General features: G+C 56.5%; 2 protein-coding genes across 3 annotated transcripts in view; both read left to right on the top strand.

Moving 5' to 3' along the window:
* Positions 1 to 416, top strand: part of C2CD4D (C2 calcium dependent domain containing 4D) — a 1,973-nt gene extending 1,557 nt beyond the window's left edge. The window contains exon 3 of the mRNA XM_029945778.1: positions 6 to 416. Within this exon, the coding sequence (XP_029801638.1) occupies positions 6 to 309 (304 nt within the window). The 3' untranslated portion in view covers positions 310 to 416. The remainder of the gene's footprint in view (positions 1 to 5) is intronic.
* A 5,122-nt stretch (positions 417 to 5,538) lies between these two features.
* RORC (RAR related orphan receptor C) overlaps positions 5,539 to 13,215 on the top strand; it is a 20,988-nt gene continuing 13,311 nt past the window's right edge. The window contains exons 1-2 of one of the 2 annotated variants that reach the window (XM_029948806.1): positions 5,539 to 5,631; positions 7,674 to 7,703. In XM_029948806.1, the coding sequence (XP_029804666.1) occupies positions 5,592 to 5,631; positions 7,674 to 7,703 (70 nt within the window). In that variant the 5' untranslated portion in view covers positions 5,539 to 5,591. Of the gene's footprint in view, positions 5,632 to 7,673; positions 7,704 to 10,288; positions 10,457 to 13,215 lie in introns of those variants that run through there. The other variant, XM_029948807.1, reaches the window with a different exon arrangement.

Genomic DNA, 13,215 nt, shown 5'->3' on the forward strand with positions numbered 1-13,215 from the left:
GGGAGCGGCGGCGGCGGCTGCTGCGTGGTGCTGCGGCTGCGGCCGTGCGTCCGGCCGCGCGCCCAGCGGAGCCGCGTGGTTAAGTGCAGCGCCAACCCCATCTTCAACGAGGACTTCTTCTTCGACGGGCTGGGCCCGCCGGACCTGGCGGCCCGCAGTCTGAGGGCCAAGGTGCTGGACAGGGGCGCGGGCTTCCGCAGAGACGTGCTGCTGGGGGAGTGTGAGACGCCTCTTATTGCCCTGCTGCCCCCCTCGGGTGGGGAGCTGTGTCCGGGGGCCTCCCTGGCGCCCGCCCATCTCAATCTGTAGTCTGAGGCCCTGTCTTTTCCTCAGGAGGCCTCTACTAGGTCTGCAGTATTCATTCGTTTCATCCGCCCAGCCTGTATTTATTTTTGCTAATAAAGTGTCTGTTTCTAGCAGGATTCCTCCCCCTCGTTGGCGCCCTACACCCTCAGATCTGCCGCCTACTTTCTTCCCTCTGCCATGGCTGTGCCAGGGATGGAAGAAGCTCATTCACACTGAATTGGAACAGACCTCAAACTTGAACAAGCATTAGAATAATCAAACATCGGCAATCCTGAATGAGTGTGTTAAAAATATGCAGAATCCTGGGCTCCATCCCCAAGAGACGCTGAAACTAGTTTAATGGGTCCAGGCTGCCTAGGTCCTAGGGTCCGGTCCAAAAAAGGCCTCCACCCCTCCAGAGGGCCCTCCAATCACTGAGTCACTTCAGAGAAAAACTCTGCGACTGAAACAAACATCAGCCACTCCTCCCCTCCCCCAGCCCCGCCAGCCCCGCCCCCACCCCCCCCACCTTCCTCCCCCCAGGGTTCCAGCAGTCCTCCGCTCATCTACTCCACACTGTCCCCACATCTGTCCTGAAAGAGATGAAATTTCCGTGTCTAGAGGAGTGAGTCAGGAGGTGTCAGACACACAGTGCTGAGTTAGGTGTCCTCTCTCTTGCTTATTCCTGTGCCATCCTAGGGGGCGAAGCTGGAGCCAAGAGTCAGAGCAGCACTTGCCGACTGAATGATGGAGATAAAATGTCCCAGGGAGTAATATGGGGAGGGAGTCCAACCTGAGTGTGAGAGCACTTCTTAAGGATGCCCAGTGAATAGGGAGAGGGTGGGGAAGGAGATGGATAAATGTAGGTCAGATTGTGTTCACCTCCTACCTAAATGTCCCTGACGTCAGCAGTGACCTTCTTCTCTGTCTCCACCTTCCCTGGAGTTGGTTCCTCTTGGCTCAGGGCAGGCTTAGAGAAAGAAAGGAGGAAGGAAGGCGGGGAGGGAAGGAGGAGAGAAGGCACTAGGCCAACTCAGCTTCTTTCCCCCTCCCCCTTGGGCCCTTTTTCAGTTTCCATGGTGCCCTGAATGGGGGAGAAGGGGAGGAGAGGAAGAGGGGTGGGGAAGAGCCTGCGGATCCTGACAGCCCTCAGTATGTGTAATGGTAACACAACACACACATACCTCCATTCACATCGCCCGGATTCCTCCTCCCTTCTCTGGTCAGGTACCCCCACCTGCTGCCCCAGCCCAAGGCCAGGGATATCTTGCTCCAGATGTCCACCAGGTGGTAGCATTGACCAAACAATAATAAGTGAGTGCTAACAGCTACAAGGATTGTTCCAAGCAAGGAACTGTTCAACAACTTGTCAACTCAGTTTCTTCTTCCCAGCAATTCCCAGGAGGGTTAAGTACTATTATTATCCAATGCGACCTTGGCCTTTACTCGTCTAGTGAGGAGTAAAGCTAGGGTTCGAACCCAGAGAGTATGGTTTGAGTCTGGGCTCTTAATCCCCTTGCTACATAATATATAGGTTCCAGCAGCCGCCTCCCAACCAGGTCACTCTGAAGGGGTCTCCTCCTGCCCTAGGATGACAGCGGTCCTGTTTTTTCAGCCTGTGAAGTCACTCATGCATCTAGCTCTGTCCTTCGAACTGTCCTACTTCAGCCCCAACCTGCACCCTCCATCACAACCTTTGGTAAGCAACTGCATTTGATGCCCAACTGGAAGTCCCTGGGAAGAAATGTAGAGGCCATTTGACTTTCATTCATGCGTTCCTGCAATACAAGGTAGGGAGGCCCCACAAGGTGCCAGGAAGGGATCAAACCAGACATGGGATTCAGACAAGTTACAAAACGAGTAAGTAAAATGTAAAAAAAAAAAAAGAAAAAGAAAGAAAGAAAGAAAGAAAAAGAATAAGAAAGTTACTTGGTAACATAGAGAAAAAGAAAGCAGAAAAGGGGCATGGAAAAGGGGAGTCCAATAAAGAGAAGGGAAGACTACAGGAATGGAAAGAGAGAGTAAGTGATGGACCAAACCATCTTTTTTTAAACACAGTACTTTGTACCAGGTCCTGCGCCTTACCTGTGTTATCCCAGTAATCATCACAACCACTCAGTAAGGTAGGTATTGTAGGTCCCATTTTCCTGACAGGTAGATGGCAGAAAAGGCCTGTTCGCAGGGAAGGTTTAGGACCCTGGCTCTGCCAGATGCCCCCACCTCCCACAACCCTGCTGCTCAGAGGAGGCTGTGAGGTGGGAATTCAAAGAGCAATTCACTCAGTTCACAGCTTTCAGTGGCCTCTGATGGGGGCCACAATGTCCCTGGAGGAACTTCCTGGCTAGCTAAAGCCACTGAAACATGCCCCAGAACAAATGAAGTCCTACGAACCCCTCTTGGGTGCACACAGCTGGGACCTCAAAGCGTCTTCACAGGACAGTTATTATTGTCCCCTTTTTACTGATGTGGTAACTGAAGATTAACGAATGGCAGGTCACCTTCTTATCCAACTCTTTTGACTCGAAAAATCAGAGCTCCTGCCTTTCAACCCTCCTTGCTTCGTCCAAGCCTAAGTGGCCACAAATTCATTGGCAGATGAGCGGTACAGGCAGGGTCACCGTAGAAGGTTCAGGGCCAGGAGCTGGGGTCAAACTCCTGCTGTCCCCTCCACCCACACTGGCCTTTGTGACAGGAAAGGGGAGGGGTGGAGGCTGTGAGAGCTACAGATGTTGACAGAGCCTGGGCTGTGCTTTTTCTAATGGTTCAGGGAGGAGGAGGGACAAGCCCCTCCCTGGGTCACTTGTGTGGGTTGAGGTCTCCCCCAGTATGGACCTCCTAGAGAAGTCCCAGGGTTGTCCTAATCAATGAATCAGGCTTCCTAGAGTGGGTGGCCCTTGAAGGGTGGGGCTGGGTTAGCATGGGGCACGCAGGCTGCCCAGGCCCCACATACACTTTCCACCTTCACCCCCCAGGCCCTCCCTGGAAGGGCAGGCTTGCACTGAGCTTTAAGTGGTTTCTGTGGTTTAGGGGGTGGGGAGGAAGGGAAAACAAGCTGGTGATGGCTCTCCGGTCCCAAGCCACCACCACCCCCTCCACCCTCTCCAGGCTGCTTGCCCCCTACGTTGAGATTCCCCAGCCTGATAAGGGAACTTGGGCACGTGGGGGTGAAATGATTCTCAGATCCCTATCAGCCTCTTCCTTGCATAAGAACATAAGAATGTATCTGAGGAGGAAAAAAAAAACCACTGCCTGATTTGAAAGGACTGATTCCTCCAGTAAAGGGGCTGTGATTGGAGCAGGAGGGAAGAAGGTTAGGCATGAGGGGGGACTTCCAAAAGGATGACCATGGCACCTTCTAGCTCTAGCGAAAAAGAGCCCCAGGCAGGTATGCTTAGGGCAGGGAAGGGGTAGAGACCTGAGAGTGTCCAGGAGGCATGTAACTCACAAAGGTCAGGACCCTGTCTTCCCAACCTCGTCACATCATCCCCACCCTGCACAGTGGCACAATTAGCATGGCTGGGAGAGGCAGCCATGCCCGAAGTACTGGGGTTGGGCAGGGCCGGATGGCACGATGCCAGGGCCTCCACTCAGTACCCACAACCGGAAGGTCAGAAAATACCCTGGGAGACCCAGAGTCACAGAGGAAGAGCGGCTGAAAGAGAAGAGATGGAGAGGCACAGAGGATGGAACCCCAGACAGGGAAGGACTGGCAGGGAAAGACACAGAGGGAGGATCCTGAGCGGAAGCAAAGCCGGTCACCGGGCTAGGAAGGGGAGGCCAGTCCAGTGGCCCCCAGCCCTCCCGTGCAGCCCCATCCCTCTGCCTCTGGCGGGCTCCACCCATCTGCCAGAGGGCACTGGGTTGTTTGGAGAGCTTTGACTCTCACTGCAAGTCTGCCCAAGGGGGAGAGCCCCAAGCAGCCCAGCATCCTGTTCTGTGCCAAGAAGTCTGCGTAGAAGCATGGGCCATGCATTCACCAAAAGGACACGGGCTAATCAGAGGCACAGACCCGCACAGTCGGACTCTTGGCACATGAAGGTCCCCAGAAGTGTCCACTCCATTCCTGCTCGCTCCCTATCCCCTTGCCCACTATCCTAGGAGTGCAGGGGTCCTACTCCACTTCTAACCTTTGTCCCTCAAGCTGCAGCCACTGGGAGACACTGGGGGGCTACCCAGGAATGGAGGTGCTGATGGTGGCAAGAGTGTGAGGCTCCAGAATGGGGCAGGAGTGGAGGGCGGCGAGGGAAATCCAGCTGCCTGCCCTCTCCACGCCAGGTGCCACGTGCTGTGGCATGGCTGGGTCCTGTTCTGCTGTTTACCAGCTGGGAGTGAGAGCAGGGGGAGGTGCCAGGGAGCCGCCCCACTGCAGCTTGGCCCCTGGCCAGCCGGTCTGTTGGGTAACCAGGAGAGCCAGGCCCAGCTAATCAAACTCTGGACCGAGGCTGTGTAGGAGAGAAGTGGCAGGACCAACACCAGCCTGGTTCTATCCCCAGCCTCATTCTGTCTTCCGCAGCACAGGCCCTGGCCTGGGCCCACCCAATCGGGAACTCTACTTCCTCCAACTAGTGCAGGGCGCGCCTCCTCTCCTCTCCTCACCTCTCCCCTCCCAGCACTCCTCTGCCCCCACACACTCCCCTAGCCCTGCCCAGAGGCCCCTGACAGACCTGTGGGGGCATCAGGGAGCCAGAAAATTCTAAGGAAGGACAGGGAGGCGCAGGGGGTAAGCAGTAAGAGGCCTCGAGGAACTGAGGGACCATGGGAGGAATCTGACCTCATCCAGGAGAAGAGGCAGAGTCTGCCCTTACCCCAGAGAAGCCAACCCTTCCCTGTCTCCTCTGTTCATGTCCCCTATCTTGGTTCAGATAAAACACACACCATTCTGAAGTCACAAAGATCTGGGTTCAAATCCCAGTGCAGCCACTTATTGTCCTTGGGCAAGTCAGCAATATCTCTGAGCATCACGTAGCTTGTGGGTAAATCTGGAGTCATGGCAGATGCCATGAGAATGGAAGAAATCACGATTTACGTACAGTGCTTGGCAAAGGGCCCTGCACACAGTAGGTGGTCAATAAATGCTAGCCATCTTCCCTTCACTCATCCTGTTTCTCTTCAAAACTCCAAACTCTGCTCCTCTGCTCTCTCCCCGTGTCCCCTCCTGGTACCAGGCCACTCTGCCAGCCACTCCTTTCCCCTGCCTGCGGATGGGCCAGGTGCTCCCTCCCTGCTCCCTCCTCCCTCCCCTGGGCCCTGCTCCCTGCCCTCCTGGGCAGCCAGGGCAGCAAGAACGGCACCAAGGGAGCTGCCCCATGGACAGGGCCCCACAGAGACAGCACCGAGCCTCGCAGGGTAAGAGGCCCATGGCCCTGCAGGCCGGTGGAAAGGACTTGTCAGGAGGTTCAGGAGAGAGAGGGGGGGTGGGGAAGAGGAAGAGTCTGGTCAAAAAGAGAGGAGGAGGAGGAGGACAAAACAAGAGAGAAGGAGAGAGATGGATTGGCAGGGATACAGGCCAGTCAGGATGGAAACCAAAGGAGAAGCAGGAGGAGGGGCTGGGGACAAGCAGAGGAAGAGGCTGTGGAAATGGGGAGAAGCAGGAAACACGGGGAGGGGCAAAAAAGGGAGAAGTAGGGAAGGAAGACAGGTGTGGGGTGGGGTGCGGTGGGGGCGCAGGGAAGACCAGAGTGGAGGAAGCTAGACCAGTGAAGGGTCAGAATGTGAGCAGGCCCTCCCAAGTGCCAGTGCAGGGACAGGTGGGGACACTGCTTTGCTCAGCGGTAAATGGCAACTGAGGATGGAAGGCAGGCCACCACCTGCCGCTCATTCACCAGCAGAGGAACCTGTCTTGCCTTGAAGGGTGACAGACAAAGGGTGGGGGGAGGAAGCAGACCCTGTTCGCTGCCCATGCCCACCAGCCTGGCACTGTCCTCCCCACTGGCCCAGCAGAGAATGTGGGGCATTGGGCGGGGGCACTCGGAGACAGAGAGTCAGGCAGCCCTTGGCCCCACCCACAGCCTAACTCAGAGACCCTCTCAGAGCAGGATTCACGGCCACATGCTTGGTCAGCTCTGAGCACCCAGGGGAGCAAGTGCCAGCAAGCTGTGGGGCCCCCTGGTGGAGGAAGAACACCACCGCCTTGGCAGGCACCCCCACCCCAGGAGGCCAGAGGGAGGGTGCCACGTCAGGGAGGAAGCGGGGTGGGGCCAGGCAGGATCAGCGGGAGGGGGAGGAGCCTGAAGGAGTCACTCCTTCTCTGGGCAGTCCTCCCCCACCCCACCTCCGCTGCCCACTGTGCCCAGTGAAGGAAGCAAGCAAGCCTGCCTTCGGGGAACATCTCCTGGGCAGAGGGACAGCGTGTGGGGGGAAGGGGGGCTGGTGGACAGGTGTCCAGGACTGGCCAGCAGAAATAAAAATCTAACAGGAGAGCATATTCAGAGGTTAGGGAGACTATAGGGGGCATAAGGCAGGGCTGTAGGCTTTTCTGGTACAAAGGGCTAGCCTTGTGCTCTGTGAGGAGCTGTTGTGTAGCTGTAGGAAATGCACCAACCTCCTCCCAGGGTCTCCTTTGGTAGGTGTGCAATAAATGCCACAAATGAATGACCATCACCCCTAACCCCACCCAGTCGCCACAACGCTCTAGTGAAGGCTTTCCCCCCAGTGGCTGCCCCCCGAAAGGTGTGTGCGTCCCTGCACACCCCATGTCAAGCCGCTGGGCACCCTGCTGTCTGCTCACTCCCCAGACCAGCCACAGGAAGGGACTTCCTCCTCTGCAAGCTGGCATGCCAGAGAAGCCTGGGCTCAGGAGGGCAGAGCAGAGTCTGCGCTCACAGCTCTCCCTCCTCCCAGTCCCAGGTGCTCTCCATGCTCCTCTCATGGGCCGAGCACTAGAGAAGGCTCTGGGAATAACAAGGTCAATGAGACAGACATAGTCCCTTCCTCCACAAGGTTTACTGACTAGCAGGAAAGCCTCATTTAATGGACAATGACACAATGATAGCAGTTAGGTAACAACGTGGTGAGTGTCAGGAAATCAAATGCTGGTGCTTAGTGTGAGCACGAGGGGAGGGGACAGGGGCGTGTACAGCTTCTCCAACTGGAAACTGGAGGGATGACAGGAAGTTGGCTACACTGACCAGGGTGTCAGGGAAAAGCATCCAGGGGGAAGGGAGAAGGAATAGTTTGGGGAACTCCCAGAGGCAGTGAGAAGCCCAACACTTCTGAGGACCTGAAGGGCACAGGACGAAGACAGGGGTGCTGTGGAGGGTGGCCCACCTTCTGCTCAGACACAAGGTTCAGGAGAAAGGAAGGGGCTAGGACAAGGCAGGTGCTAGGGCGGTGTTCTGGGGCCCGTCGTCTTCAACTTTTGGCCCCAACCCCGTCTCTTCTCTTTCCAGAGCTGCTGGCCGCAAAGAAGACCCACAGCTGTGAGTAGAGGGTTGAGGCAGCGCCTGGTGCTGGGTGAGGAGAGACGGCAGGAGCTAAGAGACAGAGGAGCCACCTAGGGAATCGGGGAGATGGGGAGCCCAGGGTGGGGTGTGAAGAAACCTCAAGATCGGGGTGACAGGAGGTCAAGGTGAAAGCCTGTGGAGAGGGAGGGAGCACCACAGACTGGAAGAGAGAGCCATTAGTAGAGATCTGCGGGAGAGGAGAAGGGCTGCTGGACAGAGGCACAGGAGCCGGCAGAGGAGATGGCAGGCAGAGAGCAGGGTGCAGCGGGGTGGCCTTCGGGACTCAGGGAGCCTGCACCGGGCTTTGTGGCAGCTGAGGCACACTTGGTGTTCGTCTCGGTGGTTTAACACATCCTGAGGTGTGAACAAGCCAGGCTGTGCAGAGCTGGAGAGCAGGAAAACCTTCTCCTCCATAGGAAACATGATACACACGGACACTCTGGGCCCCTAGAGACTGAGGCTACAGCATGTAGGAAGGGGGCTAGAGCTCAGGAAGGACTTCCCAGTGGACACTGGTGAGGAAGCATCCTCTCTAGGGACCTCTCAGCACATCAGATCTATCCCCTTAGTTTGTGGATGCGACTCCCCCAGAAAATGCACCAACCCAACCTCAGTCCCAAAGTTTCTATCCCAGCAGGGCCAGGCACACCTGTAACAGCCTGAGGCATTCTGGGAAAAGCCTCTATAAGCATGCGTCCCGCATTAATGAGGACCACTCTGGCACCAGAGAGACCCCCTGCCTTTCTCCACGATGCTCTCTTGGAATCCCTACCAGTTCCTCCGGAGAGCTCAATGACCTTGCTCTGGCTGCCAAGATTGCCTAAAGTCTCCCTGTTCCAAGCAAGGACATCTCAGAAGACAACGGCCTCCCCTCACCCCTGGGTGGGGCAGATGGGCAGCGGGGGGCTATCCAGGACACTGAGTCCTCCTGGGTGGGGGGTTGTTTGCTCAGCACAATCCTGATCGGTGCCTCGCCTGCCCCTAGCCACAGGGCCCCACGGAAATGCTGAGCAGGGCCCTGGGAGGAAAAGCAGGTCAAGGAGTGACGTGCTTGAGAACTGGGGGATGGGAGCCAGGGAACATATGTGGGTGGGGGGGAAAGGGGGACTTTTGGAGCAGCTGGAACTGGAGGAGCCTACACTCCATTCCTACCTTAACCTCTCACCACGGAAACCTTGGCTAGGACCACGCCACCTTCCCCCTTCCCAGCCCCACTAGGCTGGTACCACCAAGCCCCCACCCCCACCCCAGAGTGTCCTATGAGAAGCCAGGGTGACAGGCCTCCCTACATTCCACTGTCAGAGGAAGGCCAGCAGGGAAAGGTACCACACTGAGGAGCTGTTAGAGACCTGGCAAGATCAGAGACCGCTTAGGAAGTTTGGTTCAGAGGATCCGGAAGAGATGGACTCCCCCAGGCCAAGAGGCTCAGCAAAATAGGTTCTGAATTGAGACAACCCCAAGGAGGAGTTCCCAGACAGTCCTGAGAAGGGAGGAACCCAGGAGGGACCCCCCAGACCAAGAGAGGGCCTAATTACTAATGGGCCCTAAAGAGGGGTACCCCAGACTAAGGTACCCCACAGAGCAGATATGAGGCTGAGAGGGCCCCTCAGAAGGACCCCCAGGCCAATAAACTCTAGACTCCATGCCAGGAAACCTCCCAAGCTGAGACATCCTCAAGAGCAGACTGGAACCAGAGATACCCTCCCATTCCTCAAGTGGGATCTGGGGCCAAACTGCCTGAGTTTGAAGACTGACCCCTAACTAGCTGTGTGATCTTGGGCAAGTTACCTAACCTCTCTGTGACTCACTTTCTTCAAAATGGGGATAGTGGTGCCTACTTCAAGTATTCATGAATATTAGATAATCCACATAAAAATTAGTAACTGTTCCTGGCACACAGGAGACATTATTTTATTACCATATCATCATCATCATCGTCATTATCATCATTATCTGCGTTCCAGTTTCAGTAGTATTGCTCTTGAGGAAATAACCCTTCCTGCAGAGAGTGGATATTTGTCTGATGATTATTACTGCCGCTATTATCATTTATTCCCTAGCCCAGGACATATACCATGTCTGCAGGGAGGGCACAAGCATGGCGGCTGGTGGGGTGGCCTCTCAGACCATACACCACCAGGTGGCTGTTGGCAGTCCACAGGGTCTCTGGTGGCACAGGCCACTGCCCCTAGGGCAGACATCCTGTGACTTACCTCTAGAAACCTCCCTGTCCCTGGAGTCACCTGGCAAAGAGGGTCAGGCTGTGGTCCTCAGCGGGAGGGGGAGCAGGAACCTGGCCCCAGGCTCCCGTGAGCTCCAAGCTGGCTCCCCAGCCACAACCACCTTGGCGGGTGGAAACAGCAAGCTTTGACCGCGTGTGGCTGTCGCATGTGGTTTTGGAATTTTCCAACGCCCCCTGCAATTGGTTGCCCCGCCCCTCACACCCTGCCCCAGGCTCAGATTGGCCACGTGGGGCGCCTGTCATCCAACTCGCTGCACCCCAGAGGGGGTGGGGATGGAGGGGGGGGGTTGTCACTCGGCCACCTGTGTGGTGGTGGCTTAAACCCCCCTGGCCCAGCAGAAGTGGGAGAGAGCTAGTGCAGAGCTGCAGGCTGAGGCTGGCAGAGAGGGCCTCACCCCCACCCTGCTGCCAGCTGTGCCCCATCCTGGACTGCCCCCCACTGAGGACAGAAGCTGAGGCGGCAAAGCTTAAGGCTCAGTCATGAGAAGTAAGTGCACGGGGCCACCTGGGAGTGGGGCAGCCTAGAAACCAGGGTGTCTGGGAGAGAGGTGTCTTGGGAACAGCATGAGCAAAGCCGAGGGCTCTTCCCCTTCCCCCTCCCAGGGTGTATCCCAGTCAAGGCCAAGGTCTGTTGGGAGATGTGTGAAGTAGCTGAGGAGGCTCACTCTCCAGTTTTTTAAAGCAGGGGGCTGCGGGAGTCCATGTATGTCATGGGCCCTGGAAAGAGTCTGCAGGAGTGGCTGAGATGCTCCGCCCTGCATTTAACAAGCAAGGACTGAACCCCAGTGAGGCCGGGGCTTCTCCCTGGATCACAGGGCTGCAGCAGAGGGAGGTCGGTGACTGGCAGGCACCTTTCAGGCTCCCACTTAGGCATCCCACTCCTCCATGCCTCCAACAGGCCTCAGAGTGGGGTCAGAGAGGAGCCAGAGGGGCTGCCGTGCCCCGAAGTGGCAGGACAGGGAGAGCAAAGCCAGATGGGCAGGTAGAGAGGGTCAGAACCCCAACATCCAAGTCCCAGCATGTGTGTGTGTGTGTTACCCCAGTTTCAGTCATTCATTTGACGAGGGGGGTCAGGCAGGGGAGAGGGAGCAGACAGCCTTCAGCTTCACCCCCTTCCTGGTGTGAAGCCACGGGCCAACAGCTTGTGGGCAGATGTGTGCAGTCTCTGTGCCTTCTAGCAGGGCAATGACGAGTGAATCAGACAATCCCTGTGTTCACATCAGGAAAGCTGGAGGACCTCTCGGAGCACAGGGCAAATGAAGCAAAGGGAAGCCCCATGTCCCTGTGGCCTGAGGCCTGAGGCAGCCCCAGCCTCAACCTGGGGTCTTCCCACAAACAACAGAAGGGACGTCATATTGGGTCCTGGAAAGACCCATGGGCTGTGAGTCTAAAGACCAGATTCTGGTGCCAACGTGGTCACCAGAGAGGCATGTAGTCTTAGACAAGTCACTGGGCTCTGGTCTCCTCATCAGCAAAATAAGAGAGCTGAATCTAAAAACAAAACCAGCTTTGGAGAGGGTCCCAGTCCTTGAAGACCCAGGACCAAGGAGAGAGCCCTGGTCCCCAAGGTGAGCACCCCCAAAGCTAGTGAAGGCATCTCAACTCTGCCAGGACACAGAGGCCATGAAAAGGAAGGAGTTTGGGATTCCAGTGAGGGTTATGAGCGGGGGATGGGTCAGGAGGGGCAAGGAAAAGAGCCCAAGATCCTCGGGAAGAGGGGCCCTTGGGCGCTTGTTTCCTTCTAGCTTCTTCCGACCAGCAGGAAAAGCGAGCAAACCAGTCTTCCCAGAAATGGTCCTGAGTCAGCAAATCCACCCTGGGAAGCAAGGATTGGGGGGACAGGAGTCCCCAGGACTGAAAGAGAGAGCCCCTAGGCAGCTCTACATAACCTCCCCCCAAAAGCTCCGTCTGGGCTGGGAGATAAAAGAAGGGGGTCCCTTCCCATCTGGAGGTAGATTCCACTGGTCGTTCTCACTTGGACATCTCTGGGTATCTCATAGCCGCCCCCCCCCCCCCACACACACACCTAGTGAGTGCCAGCCACCTCTATGCTCTCTGACTATAGCCAAGGAGAAACAGCACACTGGGGGCTGGGGACTATGACACACCCAGAGACCGAGGGGCAGACAAACAAGGAGCAGAAACATACCAGGAAATAGAGGTGCAGAGGCCAAGCCCAAAGGACAGACTTGCAAAATACTTGGGGAACGAATGATGTCCTGATAGGGCTATAAGTGGAGAACTGCCACCCAAACGTCACCATGTGAATCCTGACACAGAGCTGGAGCACAGAAGATGGGAAGGCACACAGACACGGGGAGAGATGGTGAGGAAAGAGGACGGGCAGTAGAGAGGAGATGCTGAGTACTGAGTGGGTCTAGGAAGGCAGAAAGTGGGAGGCATGGATTTTATGGAGGTTCTGAAAGGGGGTTCAGGCTCCCAGCCATGGTGAGCTGCTAAGTAAAAAGGAAATGTCCATTAGCCAGAAAGACGCCACAGCCAGCCAGAGGGATGGTGGCCCTAGTTATCTGTCTCTGAGGATATGGCCAGTGTGGAGCCAATAGGCATGAGCACCCCTTCCCAACCACTGAGTATGAGTGGGGAGGTAGGGGGAAGGAGAGGGGGAGGTGTGAGGTTGCATGCCTGTCTTTGCTGTGCTCTGATCTTTCCAAGTCTGGTCATGACCATGAGGAGTGGTGGGCCAGAAAGCAGTCCAGGTCTCCCCAAGGGTGCCACAGCTCTTATCCTGGGAGCCTAGGATGACCTGAAGACTTTACATCCTTCCTTGCATCACCCCTCCTTCCTTGCATCACCCCTGAACCTTTGTCAGCCCCAAACCTTTGCCTTTTCCTCTCTTCCCATCCCTAACTGGAATCCCAAACACACCTACTCCAAGGTCCTAGAGGCTGAAGCGCCCCAGCGTGTCCCATCACAGTGAAGCAGTATTGTGGCCCTTCCCGGGGAGGCCCCTCTTCCCTGCCCCTGTGCCCCTGACTCAAACAGGGAACAGGGGCTTTCCCAAGGCTAAGACCCTGGGGTCTCCTCCTGTCCTCCACGGCCAGTCCTTTCTGAGATCTAATCTCTACTCCTGCTACTGCAATGCTGTCCTGGAACTCTGGGCTCAGAAAAAATGGGGGTGTCTGGGTGGAGGAAGGTCAGTTACAGGACAGGGACTGAGCCCCAGAGCCGGAGTCTCTCTGGGTTCCCAGTCTCCCTTCTGGAAAGGAGATACAAGCCTGGAGGCTG

This window comes from Suricata suricatta, chromosome 8, assembly GCF_006229205.1.
Source record: "Suricata suricatta isolate VVHF042 chromosome 8, meerkat_22Aug2017_6uvM2_HiC, whole genome shotgun sequence".
Taxonomy (NCBI): domain Eukaryota; kingdom Metazoa; phylum Chordata; class Mammalia; order Carnivora; family Herpestidae; genus Suricata; species Suricata suricatta.